This window comes from Mastacembelus armatus, chromosome 21, assembly GCF_900324485.2.
Source record: "Mastacembelus armatus chromosome 21, fMasArm1.2, whole genome shotgun sequence".
In the NCBI taxonomy this organism is placed as follows: Eukaryota; Metazoa; Chordata; class Actinopteri; order Synbranchiformes; family Mastacembelidae; genus Mastacembelus; species Mastacembelus armatus.
Window position 1 is genome coordinate 20,056,215 of NC_046653.1, and position 23,837 is coordinate 20,080,051.

General features: G+C 40.9%; 2 protein-coding genes across 3 annotated transcripts; one reads left to right on the forward strand and one right to left on the reverse strand.

Moving 5' to 3' along the window:
* The first annotated feature begins 13 nt into the window (after positions 1–13).
* On the forward strand, positions 14–17,350 carry sestd1 (SEC14 and spectrin domains 1). Of its 2 annotated transcripts, none has more exons than XM_026295119.1 (19): positions 14–703; positions 2,899–2,968; positions 3,098–3,206; positions 4,169–4,259; positions 4,384–4,497; positions 7,068–7,181; positions 7,321–7,415; positions 7,574–7,632; positions 8,491–8,565; positions 9,016–9,173; positions 12,202–12,324; positions 12,855–13,049; positions 13,383–13,497; positions 13,670–13,835; positions 14,453–14,534; positions 14,623–14,745; positions 14,944–15,135; positions 15,294–15,397; positions 15,749–17,350. In XM_026295119.1, exons 2-19 carry the CDS (start codon positions 2,899–2,901, stop codon positions 16,008–16,010), a joined length of 2,247 nt encoding a protein of 748 aa, XP_026150904.1. In that variant the 5' UTR covers positions 14–703; the 3' UTR covers positions 16,011–17,350. The 2 variants fall into 2 exon arrangements, with proteins under 2 accessions (XP_026150904.1, XP_026150906.1); XM_026295121.1 differs by having other exon boundaries at positions 7,577–7,632.
* Positions 17,351–17,533: 183 nt separating this feature from the next.
* On the reverse strand, positions 17,534–19,510 carry dnajc15 (DnaJ (Hsp40) homolog, subfamily C, member 15). Its single transcript, XM_026295125.1, has 6 exons — positions 19,381–19,510; positions 18,896–18,947; positions 18,697–18,770; positions 18,337–18,413; positions 18,154–18,224; positions 17,534–17,982 (listed from the first exon to the last, which is right to left on the reverse strand). Exons 1-6 carry the CDS (start codon positions 19,486–19,488, stop codon positions 17,912–17,914), a joined length of 453 nt encoding a protein of 150 aa, XP_026150910.1. The 5' UTR covers positions 19,489–19,510; the 3' UTR covers positions 17,534–17,911.
* Positions 19,511–23,837: the final 4,327 nt, after the last annotated feature.

A 23,837-nucleotide genomic window follows, 5' to 3' on the forward strand; every position in this document is an offset into this window, starting at 1 on the left:
AAATCATATGAGCATTAACTCATGCATTGTTTTATGGTCTTGTGGCTTATTTTTGTCAAGATACAATGAGTATTCAAAAAAGACGCCTGGTATCAAATCCATGTCTACCACTGACCATCAAAGCTATGTGATTTTTCATCTAGTGCCATCATCAGGTCAGTCCGTATCTCGATTTGACCAGCCCTTTGGCTTTCGGTGCAATGACCATTACAGCCTAGAAAATACTGATACTAGTAACACTAGATGCACAGTTTGGCATTTTTTCTTGAAAATTTATCACTGAGTTTTCCAAATTTTAGCAAATGAATGTGATGTCAGTTGAGTAACCAAGACATCATTTTGAAATCCAAGCAGGCCTGTCTTCTTGGAAACCAGGTACCTGAGCTAAATAGGCTTTTATTTTGAATGTGGCTTTACAGGAAGTCGCATTCTTTTATTCGGCTTCACTGAGGCTGCGCAGAGCGGCGAGGTCCACCGCCTGGTTTCTGTGTCTCTACTGTTCAACGCAAACCGAGAACAAACTGAGATCTTCAGCGGTTTTTTAATGGAAAACAGATTCAGTATCCGCTGATCAATCAGCCCGAGAGGAGCAGGAGGAGGGCGAGAGGACGAGCTGAGAGGAGAAGGAGAGACAGAGGAGGAGAGGAGGAGGGCAGGGAGAAAAAATCGGGACATTATAAAATGATCCAGATTTGACTGAGAGGTAAGAAAATCCGCCTGATCAATACTTAATGCTGATCGATTCCAAAGTTATCGATATCGAGTGGGTCGAGACTGAGGTGAGGGAGGTTAGAGCCGCAGAAGCCGCAGCCTGCAGCCGCTGAATGTAGGTCATTGTGTCTCTGGGCCGAGCCGAACCAAACCTAGACTAATCGAGCCGTACTGGGCCGTCCTGGGCCGTCCTGCAGCTGCATCCAGGCCGCAGGCTGGGGAGGAGCAGGCGGATGAAGATGAAACCCTGCAGCAGGTCAGGGGACATGACTGGAGCTGCAGTAACAGACTCATTTATCACCACAAATACTTCCACTACCCAGTCTGACTGCTATTACTACTACCAGTACTACTAGTACTACTAGTACTACTGCTCATAGGACTACTAAATACATATTTGTATTAAAATTGAAATAAATTGTTGGAAACAAAGAATAGTTGAACATAAAAACAAAAACAGTCAAAATGTTTAGTAAGTTTATAAAAGTAAAGGCAAATGCAGAAAATGGTAAAATATTAATACTAGTTTGGTTTTTACAAAAATATTAACATTTCTCTGTAACAACAAACTAAACACGCAACAGTAAAACGTAAACTTATATTGTGTGTTATCTCCTGTTTGGTGCCTGTGAAAACATCTGCCTACATGTTGTTTTTATTTCTCCTCACTTCAAACCAGTCAGAAGAGCACAGACAGAAACATAAATAAAGACATACCATTCTCAACATCGGCCGAACGTTTTGTCTCCATGTAGGACCACAGATATAACACTGCTCCCAAATTAATAACCCAAATACAAAGATAAGTCTCATGCTCAGTGGACTGTTTGAATTATTGTGTCACACAAACGTGTCGATGCGTTAGAGCTGGGAATTTTTGGTGCGGAGCATTATTATGGTGAAATGTACAGTGATTAAGAACATACTACTGAATATTTGCACATAACATGAAAAAGTCTGAGGAGGAAAATGTAATAATAAAAGATGCAAAGTACCAATGGTGATGCAGGTCACTGAAGTTACTGCTCTAAATTACAACGAATAATATATAACAGAAAGGGGCAAATGTTTTAAGACTGACAAATACAGTCAAAACTTCTTGTGGAGAGTTAAATGAGAAGCTTAAAGCTCTCATATCACCTCTGAAATATAATGTTAATGAATTTTAATGTGATCTCTCCAGGGTGTATCCCACCTCCCGCACAGTGTCAGCTGGGATCAGCTCCAAGCTGCTCACTTCCCTGGACAGGATAAACAATATAGCTAATGGATGGATGATTCTTGGGGGTGCTGGTGGGAGGATTGTGTTCCCTTTGGTCAGGGCCAGGCTAGACATTTCCCCCTGTTTCTCATTTTCTCATCTAACACATAAAACAGCATCCAGCATATGAAACAGTATTAATCATTACACAACAAAACAATAGAAAAGATGGTGATTTAAACCAGCAAAGAGGTGGTTGAAAGAAAACAGAACCAAGCAACGAACTGTCAGAGATGTAAACTCACTGATTTAACTGCTCTAAAACATGCTGACGAAACAGACAGTAAATCACAGACTGAGCTAAATGTCAAGCCAAGATTTGTCTGGGAGGAATGCCAGCTGAGGGAAAATCCTTATGGAACATCACTGTGCTGTCTGTAATATTCCTGTAATACTTCAGCAGAGTTTGGAGCATGTCTGTATTTAATAGTGGTCAGAAAGTCAAAGTGCTTTTAATCACTCATAATCTTGCTGGTGTTGATGGTGTTGACTTGCGGCGTGTTCTTTATTCCAAAAATCTGTACACTCTTGGTGTGTTTGATTTTTATACTATTTCTAAAAGTCTGTAATATTTGTGTTTATACACCAGCAGGTCAGATAGTTGCAGTTTCTAATCCAGTACAGCAAGTGGGTCAGTAATATAAGTGTCTGAGTTTTTGATAGTGCTGAGACTTTGGACCTGTGTCTAAGCTGTGGACCAGTGTTTGGGCCTGTGGACCAGTGTATGAGTTTCTTTGTTGATGCTGAGGCTTTGGCCTGATGTTTAATGTAGAGAACCAGCGTCTGAGCTTGTTGGAAGTTTTAGCTACTTGACGTGTCCTGGGCCTGTGTGTCTTTACTGGTGCTGACACTTTGGCCTGTTGTTGAAGCTTGTGGACCAGTGTCTAAGACAGACTTGAGTAAGTTTTGTGTGTATTTGTCTACAGATGTCCAACGTTACCATGGAAGCGACCACCATCCTCTCCATCCTCAAGAAGAAACTGGCCTTTCTTTCAGGTAAAACACAAAAACATGATATAACATGTTAACCTGAGTTTTCCCAGTGTGAAAACAGTTTAATATCAGTTAACATGCAGTTTTGTCAGTAGTAATTTCTCACCTTTGTCTCTGTGCGTCCATGTTTAGGCGGCAAAGACCGGCGCAGTGGTCTGATCCTGACCATCCCTTTGAGTTCAGATCAGACCAGCATGGAGGAGCTCAGCACCACACTGGACTACCTTCTGAGCATCCCCAGGTACACACAACATACACACACAGGCAGCAGTGGGGAGGGTCTGGTATGTGCTGCTGTGGAAAGCAAAGACTGTTTGTCTCATTTTTAAAGCCTTTGGACATATTTGGGGTTAATTTGTCATTGAAGAGCTTCTGTAGTTTACATCTTGGCACTGGTGTAAGAATCCAGTATGTTCATCTGTAAAAGGTCTAAGCTTTATATGCTGTAGGCTGTGATGATGGGTTTTTAACAGAGTGCATGTTTTTGTGATTCATTTGCTTTGTAATTTTTAACTCTGGCCAATGTTTGCATGTGTGCTCTAACTGAATGTGTTTCACTGTGGTTTTTTGTGCAGGAATTCTCATGATTTCTGATAGTTTTCTCTTCTGGGAGACAATAAAGTGACATTGACCTTCATTTTTTGAACATACAAAACACTTTGACTTGATCTTTTCAGAACGTTTCTATGCAATACAACCGTCATCTTTTCAATTTTCATTTATAAATCTTCCAGTTGAAATAATCTGCAGAATATCATTTGGTTTCACATGTATGACAGTTTTCTGCTTTTCTGTTTCTTGGATGATAGTAAATTGAAAATCACTGTGGTTTTGGGCATCAGTCAGACAAAACTGAGGATGTGACACCTTCAGATCCAGGATACTTTGAATTTTTCAAAATGACACTGACAATTTATTGGCAAAACAATGATTGAGTTTTTTTTAATAAATTGGGGATTAATCAATCTTGAAAGTAATTGTTAGTTGCAGCCCTAATTGCACAATCAAATGTTACCTTCTGAACTGGGAATGAATTTTTCCAATTTAAGTAACTCGGTGTGAATAAACCACTCTGACACTTCTGAAGTTGTAGTTTGGAGCACAGACAGAATATTAGCAGGAAACTCAATATGTATATGTGACGGTGTGGGTGTTGGTCATAGTATGAATTATATTCTATAAAATGGATGCTGTCTCTCATAGTGAGAAGTGTAAAGCTCGAGGTTTCACCGTGATCGTGGATGGGAGAAAGTCTCAGTGGAACATTGTGAAGACTGTGGTGCTCATGTTGCAGGTACAAGCACATTTAACGTCCCTTCAGACAGAGAAACACAAGTCCCAGTGAGGACATGCATGACTGCATTACTTTGTCAGGATATTAAAGAACTGAGGATGATGAGAAATCGATGTTGTTTCAGAATGTAATCCCAGCGGAGGTGTCACTGGTCTGTGTGGTGAAGCCAGATGAATTCTGGGATAAGAAGGTCACACACTTCTGTTTTTGGAAGGAGAAGGACCGCCTGGGCTTTGAGGTGAGTCTCTCAGCTGCTGTTCGCTAAACTGTGTCACAACAAACCTCCATTATGCTCCCTGATCATGTTCTCAATGTACCAAGACTGTGGAACTACAGGTTTTTCTAGATTTTGAAAATCTGTACCCGACTTTCCTCTGAAGGATGAATCCTACTGACTTTTCCTCCAGTGTGTGTTTGTGTGAAATGCTGCAATGACTGTTGTGTGGATTATGGTGAAATTTGTGGCACACATTAATGTCCCAGAGGATGCACTATGATCCTGCAACTTTCCACCCAGAACTGTCATCAGATCAAAATGTTAGTTTGTTCATGGCTTTGGTTTGGGAACAAATACATGCAAAACGTTCCCAACATTAGCACATATTAGCATGCTAACACGCTAAACTATGATGGTGAACCTGCTAAACATTAGCCTTTGTGAGCATGTTAGCATAGTAGCTCAAAGCACAGTTGTTCACAGGGCTGCTGGCATCATTGCTGTGAGACAGACAGCAACAGATGCATAGAAATCTTCTGGTCTTTGTTTCTAATCGCTGACTGTGGGTCCCTGTGAACAGTGTCTTCTCCCCGAGAGTGAAATGGATAAGATGAACTAGTTCATAAAAGGTGTTGTCTGACTGTGTTGTTAAAGTAAAGCTGTTTCTGTTTGCTTGGAAAGCCTCCCGTCATAGAGAAGCTTTTTAAAGAGCAGAGACAAACAGGCCATCTGTGTTTCGGTCTGAAAAATCACACACACACACACACACACCCTTGAATTGTGTCGTTATCTGATATCCAACAGAGAGAAATTGAGCCAGTTATAATAACCTTGAGAATCATTAACTGTCCTGAGTGCTGCTGGAAACCTGAGCTGAGGATCGATGTGTGTGTTTGTACTTGTATGGCTGTACAGAGTGAGGACTCGTTTTAGGCCATGATTTAGATCTCGCCCTTTCTGACACCCCTTTGAAGAGCTGTGTGCAGGTTTTAGGTTTAGTTTAGGTTTAGTGTTGGTGCTAAGCATTTGTTGTGATGGTGGAGGGTTAGGGTTAGGGGGAGGGGGAAGCCTTATGTCAGTGAGTGTCCTCACAAAGACAGAAGAACAAACTGTGTGCTTTTTGGCTAAACTCGTCCTCTATTACAGCAGATGGTTTTACTGACTGAGATCAGTAGTCACTGTGACCCAAATTTCTCCAGCCATGTTGGCTCCACGATCGTTGCCATGGTAGCCAGACCAAGTTGGTGGGTCTGTCGCAACTTGAAAATTGCTGCAGACAGATAAACCATCACAGTCAGTGTTTATATCGTTTTATTTTCTAGCCAAAGTGGAGTTATCATTGTGTGCTGAGACCGAAGACAGGGAGGAAATTCTCCCTGTTGGTGAGTTCGAGGACACTCTGACATTTAAGAGCTTAGTGATGAACAGCAACAGTTTTAATGTCTCAGATTTACATTATTTTGTTCCCAGTGCATCTACGTGTAAGTTACTAAACATGTAGTATTCAGCATTATTTACATAATATATATTAATGAAGAAACCTTTGTTGCTTTGATCAGTAATATGCTGGGATTGATTTTTTTTATGTAACTCCGATCGAGCATTCATCTTGTTCTTTTTATTTTAATACACACACACACACACACACACACACACACACACACACACACACACACACACACAGCTACTTGGAAGGGGAGATACCAGTGACAGTGTTGAAATGTCATCTAAACTATGCAGTGTGTGTGTGTGTGTGTGGATTTCACAGTGGGGTGTGTGACGTACAGCTGCTGTCTCACCTAACATTTGGATAAACACACACTGAGCTGTGACAGCAACAACTGCACGACACACTCACCAGCAGCTGTCTGACTTTCCAGAAATCTCTTACACACATACGGTTGAAAGCTTTTTATCAAGTGATAAGTCGATATAAAAGGATAAAAACACAATGCATGTATAAGCAGACAACAAGCGGCAAAAGTGTAAATTTGTTGTTAGTTTTCCTTCAGAGAAGATACTCTTGTAAAACGTCACAGGCTGTTTCTGAACAATAACATCTTTATCTCCAGATTTAAAAAGAGCTCTGAGAAACCAAAGGAAAAGTTTGTTTTGTGATGCCAGAAATCTGCTGTGCTGATACAATGAAGTCGTGCTGGACTTGCACTTAGTTTATTAAATGCACCTTACTAAAATTAATGCCGTCCAGTCCAACAGTCCTGCAGTAAATCCTCCTGCATGAAGCTGATAATGTTGTCGAGAAGGCTGATTCAACTCTAAGGTCATTTTGGGAGATGTAGTTTGTGGTGTTGTTGAGCTGTACAGCATTATACAGAGAGGTGTAGCTAAGAAACATCAATCCCATGTCTCAATCACACTGCTAAAGGAAACTCTAAAATCAAAGAATCAAGTCTTTATGCTGGTTGCTGCTTTATGTTTCTGTTAAATACTCTACTACACTAATACTAAACTTATGTTTTGACTTGATCCAAGCAAAGGGTAGGGAGACAAACAGGAGAGATTAAAGCCAAGAATGAGTCTCATCTTAATTAATATGCACCATGCCTGATGGTGTCTGTTCCTCCTGTCAGGTGATCCTTGTTTCGGCCAATAAGCTGACTCGTTACATCGAGCCCTGTCAGCTGACTGACGACTTTGGAGGAAGTCTGGACTACGATCACACCGACTGGCTCAACAAGAGACTGGTAACTGTTTCCTTTAAATAAATTAGCATATTTAAAATCTTTGTGAAGTAAAGTGCTTGTTGCCATAGTAATGTTGCACCTGGTCTTATTGTGACTGTTTTTATTTTCATTTTCATTTTTATTTTTGGATTTTTTGCAGATTTTTGAAAAGTTCACCAAAGAGTCGACATCACTACTGGATGAACTGTCAATCATAAATGACAGTGAGAAGACCAGCTCGATGGACAAAGACAAGTACGTACACACACACACACACACGCACACACACACGCACACACACACACACACACACACACACACACACACACACACACACACACACACACACACAGCTACAGTTTTAAATGTGCAGCATAAATTAAATTTTGTGTCTGTTTTGTGTCTGTCCTCAGCAGAACAGCTGACTGTGCCCTTTTGCCATCGTTTGACCCTGAGACTGTTCTTCAGACCGGTAAAATCATCTTCTCACACATTGTCTCTGGAAACACATCCAATCAGCTTCAGATTGATGTTCCCATACAAATCTTCACAAAACAAGGACCATGGATTTTGTACCTGATAACTTATTTCAGAAGGTGTCAGGAGCAGAGCTCCGGATGGCTAGTTTGGACAGGAGGAGAGATTACAGAAAACAAAACCGGTTTCAGTGTTTGTATGGGGACCTGACTGTTGTTTCAAGGCAGACTTGAATTGAAATTGTCAACCTGTAGATATTTCACACCTTCTCTCTAGGTTAAAGAAATAAAACCAGTTTCATAACTTTTTAAAAAATCTTTGAATAACCTGATGTTGAAGATGAAGAGACAAAGATTCTTCCATTGCAGGAGATATGAAATCAAACCTCATAGTCAAAATGATAATGCAACCAGCACATTGGTTTTTACTTACTTATTGTGTGCACAACTAATGATTTGTGGTTCAGCTGCCACTTGTGGCCATGAGTCTGGGTAGTGATGAGCTTCTATGGCAGAGTGTCTGGGCTCTGCCTGATCTGGTTGCTGTGAGTGGAGGGAGAGAGGTTTTGGTTACTTAGTCTGCTGTCACCGAGACCTGGAATAAAGTAGACACTGGGGATGGGTGAGACATGGATGGACGGCTGCGTCGACTCTACTGAGCAGCCTGTGTCTGTGTGTTGGGCAGAGGTGAAAGGAGCCTTTGTTTGTGGTACCACCCTCCTCCCTCTACCAGCGGCTTTCATAATGTAACAGCATGTACACAGACACTGGTGCATTATTGTTTCAGATACTTTTATAACAGGCTTTTAAACCTCATACCAAGCTTCTCTCTCTCTGTCTGTCTCTGTCTACAGGTCATGAGCTGCTGTCGGAGCTGCAGCAGCGTCGATTTAACGGCTCAGAGGGAGGAGGAGGAGGAGGACAGGGAGGTGAGGAAGCAGCTGTTAGTCATCCAGAATTGGCTGTGTTGGTCCAACTTTGACAAATGAAGAAATGTCATCAGTACTGTTTTGTGAATATTATTTCTCTGGCCTAAATGCCACCCATCATCCACCCAAAACATACTGGAAAACATTTAATCATGTCGTTCATGGATAGGTTAAATCACTCCAGAAAAGCTTTAACAAACACTTGTGATGTTGTTTTTAATGACATAAGTGTTTGTGTATGTCCTGTTTCTGACATGGTATCAGGGTAGTACATAGACACTCAAAATGTGTGTACGAGAGTAAGAATTTGACACATACATTAAAGGATCATCTCCAGCAATCACTTCAATCACCTTTGCAGGGACTGTTATGATTTGTCTAGAGACAAGGAAACATCCTACATTATAGCACCACAGGTCTTCTGCCTGAACTCTGACCTCCGACTTCCAGGTCCAGCCTGGTGTCCCATGGAGGAGGAGCTGCTGGCTCAGCCTCAGGTGATGAAGCTGCTGGACTCGCTGAGGGAGCAATATACCCGATATCAGGAGCTCTGCAGGCAGCGAAACAAACGCACCCAGTTAGATGAGATCCACGCCAAGGTCATGCAGGTAATGCATGCACCCACATGCATAAAATAAATTATTTCTTTAAAAATGTTCACTGCTCCTCATAAATCCTTTCAAACTTTAGTTTATGATACTGAATGAAGCAAAAATGTGTAAACACATCCACCATATGCTTACAAGTGGTACTGCCACAGTACTGTATAAAGTGCTGCAGTGTCCAGTATTTGACCCTTGGAAACAGTGTCAATAAGCAGCTTCACTTGAGGAGTAAGACTCTACTAGGTTTACTGAGGTTCTCACAGCCACAGTGGCTGATGGGTAACGCCAGTGTCTTGGAGAGGAGCCTAGAATTGCTATGGTAACCACAACATGTCGGTCACTAGTCTGGAGGATTTGAGGTGATGTTGGGGGGGGGTTGACCTAGTTCTGGATCAAATTGTGTGTGTGTGTGTGTGTGTGTGTGTGTGTGTGTGTGTGTGTGTGTGTGTGTGTGTGTGTGTGTGTGTGTGTGTGTGTGTGTGTGTGTGTGTTCGTGTTCATGTTCAGACTTTAAGGCATCACTGACCTGATAAATACAATTAAATCATGATACTGATGCAGTCACATCTGGATACAAAGTTCCAGATGTGACTGTGCTGTGCAGTAATGTGGTGAACATTTCACAGCAAAAATCATAGTCACTGAATGTGATTTTATTTTGTAAGAATTAAACAGTTATAAATGCATCCATAAAACATTAGGTTGCTAGTAAAAAAAGAAGCTGTAATTTAAATTGTAAATGTTTTTAATTGATTGGATAATTATATAAAATGAATAAATGTTTAAAAAGATATTTATTTCTGACTTCATCAGTGCACTTCACAGTTTAAACTATTCCTTACTGATTTTTCACATAAAACTCAGTCTGCCTGTCACAGTGGCACTAATGATGTGAGTTATATTGGACTGGACTGAACATATTACTAGGCAGAGACAACATGGACTGCTCCTTTAATTTCCAATTGATCCATCTCTCCTCTTTTAATTAATTTCAGCCCATCATTTGTTTCAGCTGTTGGATTTTCTATTCATTTAATTTGGCCTTACCACACCTTAAATGTGTGTTGCAAAAGCATAGCAAGGAAGTTTGAGAGTGGAAATAAAAGATTATTAGAAATTGATAATATAAGAAATAATCTATGAACAGTGAAAGAAAATCTTGACATGATATATGACGTAAACCCCATCAGAGAAGCGAGTAGAGCTTGAGAGTCTCCTGCTGCTCTCAGTCGCTCCCACACTGGAGATCTCACAGACGACACCATGTCTCTCAAAAGGCCTTTTCCACTGAAGGTGTTTTGACATGTCACAGTCTGAGGAGCACTGGTGTAAACGAGAAGATAATAGCTGGATTCCTGGTTCAGTATCAGGGTCCTGTTGGTGTGCTGACTGTCACACTGTCATAGCTTCTGCCTGCTGTTTGCGGTGCATGTCACAGAAATCCACATAGCTCACACAGCTCTGTGATTGCGTTTCTCTCATCAAAATGCAGTTTAAGTGTCATAGTTCAGCCCTCATTTTGTACCTACAGACTTTTATCAAATGGGAAAAGTGGTGACTTGTTTCCTGGGTAAGCGAATCTACTTCCTGTTTCAAGCAGGTTCTGCTGGGTTTTTCTGTACAGCTCATTCACAGACTAGCTATAATCTAACACACCTAAAAACTATGTACATTCTCCGTACAACTCATAAAGCGTTACATGTTCCTGTACTAGTCAAGTACCATCTTTTTGTCCAATACTTCTTGCTATTTCTAGACTTGTTACTTCTTGCTCGTTAGCCTACCAGTTAGCTCGGCTAGCTGCTAGCATGGCCACTCCCTCTCTCTCCTGCTTGGTGTGCCACATGTTTAGTTATTCCTCTGCCTCTTTTAGTCATAATGAGACCTGGAATAGGTGTAAGGTTTTGGTAGGTTTGGAGGCAAGGATTACTGAATTGGAAATGCAGCTCTTCACCTTTGAACAAGATCCAGCTAGCCTAGCCCCGTTAGCAGGCGTGGAGCCTGTTAGCTGTTGGACGGAGAATCAGCCTGAGTGACAGACCGACGGAAACATCCTGCTAAGCAGAAGCCCACGGCTCATCACCTGCCTGTTTACGTTTCTAACAGATTTTTCCCACTCAGCGACACACGTGCTGACAAACCGCCTCTGGTAATCGGCAGGTCCATAATCAGAAATGTGAAGTTAGAGACTCCAGCGACCACAGTCCAATGTCATTTGTTTGCTAAGGCTAATTGTAAATATAGTCAGATTGTTAATCACATGACACCCGATTACGCTAATCGGAGGTCACTAAATGCTGTCTGTAAGTTTAAGAAAATGATCAACCCTACTTCGTTTTTACTTCAAGACTAGATTACTGTAACTCATTATCAGGATGTCCCAGTGAGTCCATAAAAAGCCTCCAGTTAATCCAGAATGCTGCAGCCAGAGTCCTGACAGGAACTAGCAAAAGAGATCATATTTCTCCTATATTAGCTTCTCTTCATTGGCTCCCTGTAAAACCCAGAATAGAATTTAAAATCCTTTTTCTCACATACAAATCCCTTCATGATCAAGCTCCTTCATACCTTAAAGACCTCAAAGTACCATATTATCCCATTAGAGCACTTCGCTCTGAGTGCAGGTCTACTTGTGGTTCCCAGAGTTTCCAAAAGTAGAATGAGAGGCAGAGCCTTTAGCTATCAAGCTCCTCTCCTGTTCCCAGTCTGGGTTTATGAGGCAGACACCCTGAACCATCCCCTTGTCATGCTGCTATAGGCCTTGACTTCCTGAGGACTCTCCATCAGTGCACTGAGCTCCCCTACCCTGGGTTTATGTTTCTTTTTTATTTTATTTTATTTTTTGGTAAAGTGCCTTGAGGTGGTTATATTGTGATTTGGTGCTATACAAATGAATTGAAATATGTTCTAACAGGTCAGAGAGCTGTCATTGTCTACAGAGGAAATGGATGAAACTTTCATCTGAAAATGTTTCTTCCACTCCTCCCTCTGTAGAAAGTCACTGAGGCTGTATTTTGTATTATTCTCTCAGGTGGTCACTTGGCTGCAGGGTCCAGGTTCAGAGCTTCTGAAGACTCATCAGGCGATCGGAGACTCGATACGAGCAGCTCAGGCGCTTCAACAAAAGCACGAGGAGATCGAGAGCCAGCACAGTGTAATGAAACACAACATTTAACACACCAATGGTCATATGACAAGGACAAATGAGTGAATTAGATTTGGGGTTAAATATAGGTCTGAATGGAGTTGGTCTCTTAATGCTTCCACTTTGATGTCTGTCACAGACATAAATTATTCCATGGCCACAGAGAGCACATGTTGAATCTTAGTTGTTGTAAGCTGACTTAAAGAAAGATTGCTTAAATCGACATGAGAAATATTAGCGTATTACTTCAGCATGTAGGGAAAAAGGCTTATGAGACAAAGGAGATCTATGTACTCTTTGTACTGTTAAATATTTTATTCAGTCAATCAGGGTAGACTAAACTGAAACCTTTCTCAGTATATTACAATACAATTCAGTCTCGTCACAAACCAGTCCTCAAAAAGTAAAAGTTACATCAATCTAATGCAGTTTTAACAGAAACTGAACATTGTTTTTTTCATAAAAGCAGCATTTATTGCTGTTAATGGAGTTGTAAACATATGTCAGAATATGCCTGATGCTCTGTGTGTGTGCTGCAGGAGTGGTTTGCGGTGTATGTGGAGTTGAACCAGCAGATTGCTGCCTTGCTCAGTGCCGGGGAGGAGGAGGAAGTGGCGGAGCTGAAGGCTCTGCAGCAGCAGCTGAGTGACGTGTGCTACCGACAGGCAGCTCAGCTGGAGAGTCGACAGAACGTCCTGCAGGCAGCGCAGAGCTTCCACAGCACCACACAAGAGGTAACTCACATGCTTAACAGAAATGCATGGCTAAACCTTAATCCATTACAACCACACTTTGCGTAATTGTAACCCTAAACCAAGTCTTTACCAGTAAACTGTCATCACAGTGCAGGAATGTCCTCACTACAGTGGTTTAAAACTGAGAGAGGTCCTCACATAGAGGAGATAGCAACACAAGCCTGTTAAAAAGAACTCGGCCTATTTCAGCTTCATCATTTTGCACCCAGCACAGAGATGAGGCCAGGACTATATTAGCTCAGACCTGAAGCCAAAAAAACAGAAGTATGTGATGTTTTCACAGCACTCAGAGCTTTGCATCTTTCTCTGCAGTTGTCTCAGCAGTTAGACGGCCTACTGGGCATGCTCTGTGCTGATGTGGCTCCAGCTGATGGAGCTTCGATTCAGCAAAACCTGAAGCTGTTGGAGGAGAAGCTGCAGTCTGTTGGTTTGTGCTGTTATTGATAAATCTAATGAATTGTCACTTTATATGTAGTGCTAATTAGAAAAAAAGAAAATGAATAAAGATAATGCATCTGCATCTTTTTTACCTGTGACTGAGCAGTGACAATGAACTGATGAGTATATTAAAGTGCCTCTGTGGCATCTCGTCCATGCAGAGGCTGGTCTCACTTCTCTGCGTCAAAAGGGGGCGTTGTTGCTGGAGCAAATGTGCAGCCAGCCGTCCTGGTCTCTGGAGGAAACCGAGAGTCCAGCTGGGGAACAGCAGGACAATGTTCAGCAAATCCAGGCTGTAATGGAGGAGATGCAGCTCCGCAAGCAGAGGTAGCTTTGTTCTTTCCACAGCCAAGACCCACTGGGACTTTCTGGGATGAGTCTTTCTGAATAGCAAAAACATGATGCTTAAGATGAGCTGCTTAAGATTTATGCACCTGGACATTCCCACTGAGAATCTGTATTTCTGTATTTTGCTGGCATTTCCAACTACAGCTTCCATGAGCCTCATGGGTACTCTGGGCATTCAGACCATAAAGACCATAATAAAGTAGCAGCCACAGAGTCTTAAGTCACAACTTTTTAAACTACTGGCATTTCTTTTAAAAACCGTAACCTCTGGTGAGCGTTTTCCTTCCGATATGTCTTTGACCTGTCAGATTCACTCAGAGTAAAACAACAACGGCTGTTCAGCTTTCAGTAAAAATGACCTGATCCCAGTCTGGTTCCACAGAGGATGGGCCGTTTAAAATTTAATGACCCCATGACCTTTAATTTAGTGTCAGCCCCAGGATGAATTTAACATGTCAGCTCCCCTACTGGTACAGTTCTAAAAACAGATGATCCATCAAACATTGTCATATTATTGCTGTAATCACTGTGTGACTGAAACCTTTACCTCTGTGTGTGTGTGTGTGTGTGTGTGTGTGTGTGTGTTTATGTGTCAGGTGTGAAGACATGGTTGATGTGAGGAGGCTGAAGATGCTACAGATGGTCCAACTGTTCAAATGTGAAGAAGATGCATTACAGGCAGGGGACACAACAACACCACATTGACACACACAAACACATTACCTCCTGTGCTGATGAGACGATCTGTGTGTGTGTGTGTGTTCAGGCAGTGGAGTGGCTGGGTGAGCTGTTGGATGCCCTGTTGAAGACCCACGTCAGACTGGGCGATGACTCCCAGGAGACCAGGAACATGTTGGACAAACACAGGAAATTTGTGGATGTAGCTCAGGTGAGAAGCTGCTAAACTGCACTTGGGGATTTGATCCATTATTGATGTAAAATATTGATCAGAAAAGCTTTTATTAATTGTTCACATTTAAAAAAATGTTGAACTGTCAGTTTTATGTGAAGAAGAAATACTTCTGTTAGCAGAGAGACTGACACTAACTGTCTTTCTGCTTGTCCCTGTCCCCGTCTTTTCCTTCAGAGCACGTACGATTATGGCCGGCAGCTGCTGCAGGCGACTGTCGTCCTTTGCCAGTCTCTGCGCTGTACGACGCGCTCCTCTGGAGACACGCTGCCAAGACTCAACCGAGTCTGGAAACAGTTCAGCGTCAGCGCAGAGGAGAGACAACAGAGGCTGGAGCTGGCTCTGAACTTCCACACCACTGCTGAAAAGGTGTGACGGGCTGATAGAGACACACTTTTCTGTATTATGTGTGATGTCTTACAACAGCATAAATATCATGATGGTGTGACATTAATCCTCACATAACTGTTGCAGCTGGGCAGACACTGACAGTAAGTTTACCCTTCAGCATGTGTTTTCACTTTCAGGTGTTACAACAGGAATGTGTGGAGGCAGAGTTGCTGGATGAAGTTGATTCTTTGGGGAAAACTCTGTTGGACAGACTGACCATGCCTGTCATCTTCCCTGATGGGTACACACACACTTGTCACTTTATTGGCATACATTAATACCCAGGACAACCACTTCCATCTTAACCATAGCCACTATACGTGAAATCCCAATCCTAACCTGCAATAATTTACAGTACTTGTTTGGGGGCAGCACTTGTCTGTTTGGGGGCAACAGAAGCAATATACAAGCACAACACCGACATATTATCTTTCAACTTGAAAAAAGCAAGTCTTAAAGCCTAAAATGATTTACCAGCTTTTTGTCTCTTCAAAATAATGTGACTGTTTTTTATGTGTGACATAAGTATGCAAAAAAAAAAAAAGACACTCTTCATATAACACAAGATACTAACTCCATGTTTTCATTGCAGGAGCGAGCAGTATTTTGGGAGTCCCAGTGACACCGCAGCTGCAGCAGAGGGCGTCAGAGAGCGCCTCCTGCTGGTGGAGGAACGGCGGCTGCAGCTGCAGGAGTCGAGACTTCATAATGATGAGGAGGAGGAGGTGCCGAATGGGCAGGAGGGGCGGCTTGATGTGATCGGGGAGGAACTGAGTGAGAAAGAGGAGCAAGATGAAGAGGCGGAAGTAGGGCAAGAGGATGAAGAGTTTGAGAGAGCTACACAGAACTGCTAATGGATGGCGTCAAACCGAGCAGCCTTAGTGAAGTTTGTTAACAAAGGGCTGCTGATTAATTTCCACCGGGAACTCTGATTTGTTCTCCCTCTGCCAGGGAACCACTGGTTACTTATTACTTCTATTTCACTGCAGCCATTGGTAATTGTTGCCGCTTCAATTGCCCTACATTAAGACTACATTACCCATCAGCCTCACTCCTTATTCTTCCTGCAAGAGGCTAAACATGTTGGATGTGATTTCTCCTTCATGCTTGCACACCTTTCAGAAGAAAATATGAAAGCTTTACCAGTGCCCTGGAAGAACAGCACTCTCTGTTATACTGTCGGCAAGCGATCCAACAGACTTAAGGGACTTGCTGGATCACAAATGTAAAATACTGGAATTATTTACAGGAATAACTAATACTCACGTCTCTGGATGTTCTATGGCGACTATAAAATAACCTGGTTGGATAAGAATACTCCTGACACACACCTAACACCACCTCCTCCTTCCCAGCATGCCACTTGTTCACCTCCGAGGTGGTGAAGCTTTCATGGTGCTAACATGGTTATCAAGGTTTCTGTCTGTGCCTCCTCCAACTTCTAATCCTTCCTGCTTCCTTGCCTCTTTTTATTTGCCTCCTCTAACAGAAGATGAACTCGGAGGCAGATCTGCAGCACATCTGGCTCAGTCACTTGTACAGACGAGCAGAAAATATTCTGCTTTATCGAGTAAAAGTAGATAAAGTAGTAAACAGAGTAAACTACAACTCCCAAAGAACACTGAGAACAAAAAATAATCAGCTTAAAGTAAAACATTTACATTATTTATGAAATCCCCTTGCTAGTTATCTCTGGAAATTTGTTAATTCCTCCCAAAATTTGAAGTGAAATTAAGTATTCATTTGTGTGCATAAATTATTACTGTCTTTACAGTTTTTGTATGAATTTTAATTTCGGTCTGTCATTATGTCCAATAATTGTATGAATTCTTGGTAAAATGGTCTCTGGGAATTGTAGTGATCACAGTTTTAAGATTATTATACCCACAATGCCAGTATAGTTCAAGGACCCTGAGGCTCTGACCACTTTGCTGTGCTAAGCAAACCATCTGCCTTCATGATGGAAATCAGATCTGTGCTGATTGCTCTGGTCAGACTGACCAGAATAGGACAGATTTCCATTTATTTGAATTTTTCCATCAAGCATTGCTGTAATTTATGGCAATTTATGACCAGTAACTGTTGCTGTATATGTAACTCTTAAAAGCTGCGTCAGGCTTCCTGTTTTATCCGTCCAATGACGTGCACAGTGACATCAGTATATCAACCTTTAAATAAAGATTTTTGAAGTTGCTGTGATGGATTTTTTTTTCCAGTAATGTAAAACTGGGACATTTGTTAAAAGAAAGCCACACACAGGGAGACACTTTAGGTCAACTCAATCATTTCAATACAAACAGCTGTTTCCAAAGGACATGTATTTAAAAAAAAAAAAAAAAAATCTACTTCCTCTATTCCTGTCACAGGTAAACATAAATTTAGAATTTCAGAATTTATTATTCTAGTACATAGACCACATGATTATGTAATACCTTACGTGCTATGTACACTCATACCAAACTGGCAGTACAGTTGCCATTGAAAGCAATCTGCTGATGTAGAAAAGTTACCACTAGAGGGCAGCTGCACAGCATTCCCTACACATCATGTCAATTACATTTGGAGTAATATTTAAAATGACAGCTATTTTCAGGTAGTATGATTAAATCTTGGTTGATGTACATATTTTTATGTTCACATTGTGACACATACAGTTCAAGGTAAATTGTGTAACAAGCTGTGTGGCGGTGCAGGTGTGGCTCTGATGTCAGGAGCAGCATCACACTGCACTGCTAACACAGTGATGGAAGAGAAGTCATCGTCGTGTCTCTTTATCCAAAAGGTCTTTGGCTTCGTTGATCTTAGCTGCGAGATAAGGTGACCCACCTACACACACAAATTTCAGAATGGCTGTGATCACTCATTTCTTCTCTACATCTCTTTGACATTTTGAGGGTCAGAGGTACAAAAAAAAGTGAACTGAGGCAAAGAAAATCTGGCCTTGGTTCAAAGTACCTTCAACTGTTAATATGGGATTAATTCTGAGGTTAAGCTTACCTTTATCTGGATGGTTCAGGACCATGATCCTCCGATGGGCCTCACGTACCTTAGGTTTTGTGCTTGTTGGGCTGTAGACACAACAAATTATATAAACATATGATCAAAAATAAACACACCCTCAAGGAACAGTATTTATTGCATGTTAAATGAAGAAATATTCACCGCAACACGTTTTGTTACCTGATGCCAAGAATGAGACTGGCCTCTCGTTTGGACATTTTCTGCTCAAAGCCTCCTTTGTAATATGATGAGAAAGCCTGAGGTGATAGAACCATGTTACACCTTTGATTATCAATGTAAACCCAATAAATTGCATCCTGCGGACTACGTTTTATTTGTACTCTGCCAGGAGTTTCCTCTGCATCAATTCAGCTGCATTATTATTACACTGGTTGAAGCTCAGGTTTATTTGGGCCCATTTTCAAGAGCTGTTTAATATTTGCAGGAGGTAAAGATGTGATGAGCACAGCTTTGCAGAATAGGACTGGATCTGAACATCATGGGAGATACAGATGTATCGGAGGATAATTCATTACTCACTGATGTGGGCATTTTCCTGACAGTTTCAGAGAAGACTTGTCCAAGAGGCTTCCACAGCTGGAATGCATAACGGCCTGCCGATCAAATACAAGACAGTTCCAAACAAATTTCTGACGAATGATGATTGACAAAAATTTAAAAAGGATTTCCACACATCATCTCATAGAAGGTCACTGGTCCTGTGTCAAGCTACTCTTACCTGCAAGACCTGCGGCGGCCACACCAAGACCCACTGCAACCAGAGTCTGTCCCTGTCGCCAAAACAGAACATCCAGCTGGGTTAAAAAAAACTCCTGAAGGTCAGTGAGGCAGCATGAGTCTGTTCACCATGACTCACTACATAATCACAAGCCAATTTAAACTAAAAACGTGTTTATTATTGAACTGTCTTTGGTCATTTTAAGGACTCTAGAGCTGCAACTAACGATTATTTTTTATTATTGATCGATATTCTAGTTGTCTCCATTTACGTAGTCGATTAATGACCTATGAAACCCGTATTTAAATCTAACACTATTTTCCATTTCTAACTCATTTTAGCTCGCTGACGTAGTGAGTTGATTATTAATAAAGATTCAGGTTTAACATTAGCGGTCACTGAGGTTAGCTAACACAAACTTTAGCAGACAGAGACGCCTCGTGTTGCTTTAGTTTGACGCCTTCAGAATGAAAACAGATACTGACCAGTCTTCTGTCTATTTCGGCGTCACTGCTGACATTTGCTTGCGAAGTATATTCAGCATATCTCATCATGTCACCTCCATCCACGCTCACTCCTCCGCCGTTCGCCATATTGCTTCCACTCCGGGGCGCATCCGGTTATAGCTTTCAAAATAAAACTACTTCCGGTCCCCTCAGAAAAACTTAAATGTGTTTCTGGGGGTTATGTATTTAAAGATAACTGAGTAAACATTATGCCAGTTGATAATTGGAGACGAAACTGTTGTGAGCTTCCAGCCATTCTAACACTGGTCTACAAGGAGACTACTTCAATATTAGTCTCATTTGCCCAAAAACTTCGTTCAAAAGCATTAATCAGTTCTGTCAGTTTGAGTCCATCTTTTTTTTTCTTTATTCTTTCTATTTATTTATTTATTTTTTTTTTTACAGCCTAAACAATTTTATATCTCTTGACAAAAAATCTGTCATGGGGTTTTTGATAATATCAGACCACCCCCACCACTTGTTATCAAATTATTACAATCCACGTTTACCTAAAATGTAATTAAAATTAAGCTTCAATGCTAAATCTGAAAGCTGAAAACTCCAGATCAGCTGCTAAATGTACCTTAAGCTTGTTTTGTCACGTGCTGTTTCAAGGTCAGTCATTGAATTCTGAAGATCAACTTTATGGCTCTTTAATATCACCGATATTCAGTGTTTATTTTTAGAAGTTGTTCAATTTATTCTGGGTCATGCAGAATAAGCTGTTGCTATTTCAGATTTGTGCCACTAGATGGCGCTGTTATAAAGTAAAATCCAGTAAAGGAAAACGTGTGCCTGTGCTGCACTGAAGGCTTCTCAGGACAACACTGATACATAAATATTGAATTTTGTTTTTTATTCTGTGTTTTTATTCATGGCCATAGTTTTTAATAGTCTACAATAGCTGTTGTTACATTATTATGATTTTTTTTTTTTGGTTTATTTTCTTGTTTGCTTGTTTTTCCATCCATCCATCCATCCATCCATTTTCTATACCCGCTTTTTCCTGAAAGCCAGGGTCACGGGGATCTGCTGGAGCCTATCCCAGCTCTCTCTCGGGTGAAAGGCAGGGGTACACCCTGGACAGGTCTTGCTTGTTTTTATGTTACCTTATTTATAGGTGTTGTATCTTTTTGATGACTCTTGTCAGTTTGTGTGTGGGTGGGCTAGGGAGGGGGGATGTTGAAGGTCCACATGCTTAGGGGTCCAGCAGGACCTTCAGAGTCTTGGAGCAGGGAGCCAGAGCACAGAGGAGCTGATGGAGTCCTGAGCCTGGAGGTGGTTTCTATTGTCCCCAGTAATTGGATTTGGTCTGGCAGGAGAGATGGCAGCCAGTGAGAGGCTGGGATCATTAGATGTGAATGAGACATGTGGTGTCAGGACTGAACACATACACACAGAGGATGGCATTGTGCTGTTCAGTGGCCACCAAATACACACACATACATGGCCACACTGATGCAGATAAATCTGAAATAACTGTTTTCATGTTAAACTGCACTCTGCCCGTGTGTTTTCAGGTCATGTTCCAAAAAGCTCCTCCCCTGAAACATTAAACAAACAGCTAAATGTTTTCTTTATCCCCTTAAAATCACCTGCCATAAATACATAGCAGAACTCTCAGTAAAAGTGATGTTTCATAAAGAAAGATTACAAACTAAGACAGGCTTTAAGTATTTTTGTGAATCAAAGTATTTTTGCATGAAACTTGCTGTTTTGTTTCAGATTTAAATAAGTAGAGCCATAAACAGTGCTAAAAGAGCGGTGTGACAGCAGACAACAAGACCAGTAAAATTGTGGTCCCAAAAACCAAAGGATGACCTGAAACACCATAAAGTGTAAAGATTGAGTTGCTCAGTGTATGAAGGTGTTTCACACCCTGACCCAATGAGATGGCCATTTGATATACTATTATAAATAGTTCTGTTGTAGACATTAAAAAAACAACAAAAGCTAATAGACAAAACAATAGCAAACAAGAAAAACATCTTCACTACTTTGAAACCACATATATATACTGTATATATATATATGTGCTACAAAAAGCAACACCAGCATATTAAAACATCAGTTTGGTTAATTTGAAACATAAAGACATAAAGAAACCACCTCAAGTATAAAAACATAAGCACAAAGCGGAACACTGCAAATTAATCATAGTAAGACAATAATTTCAGGCAGATACTAAACCTAAATGTTCCACTGTTATTGGAATAATTGTTTATACAGCTACTTTGAATTGAATTAATCAGTGACTTTCTTGGTTATTGTTTTCCCTGGAAACTTAATGGTGTGGTGCAGGCCTTTCAGAGATAATTGCAGACATTTGCTACAAAGTGATGATGAGAAAATTGTGCTTTTCGAACTGACTTTAGCAAATGAAAAGTTTGACAACACAGAGCTGAGCCTGATATATATATGGTCACTCAACAGCAGAGACGTGTTTCTGGCAACCTGAAATTATTAGGGGTAAGGATAGAAAATAACATAGAGCAATTTTTGTCCATCCAACAGGTGCATAATGAACATTACACCTTACGAAGCAATGCTTTTCCTTCAGCAGCACTCTTTCTCATGTACAAACACATTTATTGGCTTCAACTTGCATGTGTCAAAGTGTTGTAATTGCCCCAATTAAAGCCCTCAATTCATGTAAGGTTTACAATGCAGCAGTGCACTGGTTGCATTAAAGGACAGCAGATTATTTGCATATTAAAATATTAGCCTGTGTACTAATGTGCTTTTGTGTGTTTGCATGTGAATCTCAGTGAGGGAGACACATTTACTGAACACACATACACATGCGGTGTTTCCATGGGGACCAAGCAGCCACTCCGCTCTTCAATAGTGAGAGTGAGTCGAGGTAGACGTCTATTGTGTTGTGTGTGTTTGGTGGTGGTGGTGGGGGTTCGAGAGGGGTTAGGGGGAGCCATATTAAACAACGCACTAGACAGATGAAAGCACTGCACATCCTTAAATCTAATCATAATTTAGTCATCACTAAGAAGGTATGATCAAAATAGAGAAAGAAAGAGGCAAGACTGACAGGACAGAGAGAGAGACCTGAGAGTGTGGGTCAAGGGAAGGGGACTGTAAGATTGCTGTTAGATGGAAAATGATGGAGCCTCATGGACAGATATGGTCTTATTCCTATAGCTGATGCTTATTTGCTGCATCAATCCCTATATCCAAGCACAGGCACTTAACCTAAAGGGATTTCTAAAGCTCAGATGCAGTTACGCTGCTGCACAGACAGTGACTTACTCACGTCAATCAGTATCTGGCCTTCCATTTCTACCCTTTTTATGTAAGATTAAGACAAATGAAATTACAACAGCTAAATGGAAATGGCATGACTATTACTGTCATTGTTTATTTGTTTTTGAGAAACATATTTCCAGAAATAGAAAATTAGAAAAGAAAAATATGATGATTGTAATCTAAACCAATTTTTAAACGAGACATGTAGGACTATTATCCTGCAACAATGCTGCAAAGAGAAACATAGTCAGGCCCTCTAGTGCAGCCTGTTCTTCTTCTCCCTCAACAGGGAGAACTTTTTAAACCAGTTCACACAAAGAGCATTCAGAGGCCGATATCCCACTGGCGTGTTTTAAAAGGGCTTTTGAAAGTTGATAATGATATTTCCATAAGATACTGATAAACATGGATTTGGGCTGATATGCAATAATGAGAAGGACCATTTTTTTCTGGACCAATATTATTCTGATCAAGTCATAATGCCTGTGTTTATGCTTTATTATGGGACAAGCCGTATTAGTATTATTTAATAAAAGATTTGTGGTATCTAATTATTATATCCAATACTTTTCATTGTTTTTATTTTCCAGGACTTATGATGCTTTGTTTTTACCTGAGCCTAATTTCATTTATAGGTAATAAATTTACTATATTATGTATTTTAATTCTGCAGTAAGGGGTAAAATACTAACTTTGCTGAATTTTGGGATGAAACCCTTTCACTAATAAGATGGTTTTAGCGTGATAGAAGCTAGGTCCATACAGCAACACAAAACTGATCCTGTAGATATCTGGTGCAACGCATATATACACCTATTTAGATCTTCTAAGGCTTTCTCAAAACCAACATAATCAATGAAATTGCGTGTCTATGAGATTAGAGGTGGACAATATTGATCACAAGTCTGTGTTTTTAATAAAAAGCTATTGATTGATTCAGTTGTTTGTGGAAGACACGCTGGAGTTCAATTATTGTGTCCCTCTTGAAGGATGTCTCTCTTTCTTGGACCAGCACTTTAGGTGCTGGGGCAGCTTCAAGCAGCTCATTAGGGATACTCTACCTTCCGGTCCTCTTCTCATCTGGGTCAGATTCATATGTGTGTCACAACCTTTCTTTATAAAACTAAATGAATGCACCACTGCTTTTAACCATGGTTTTGATCGTGTCTTTTAGG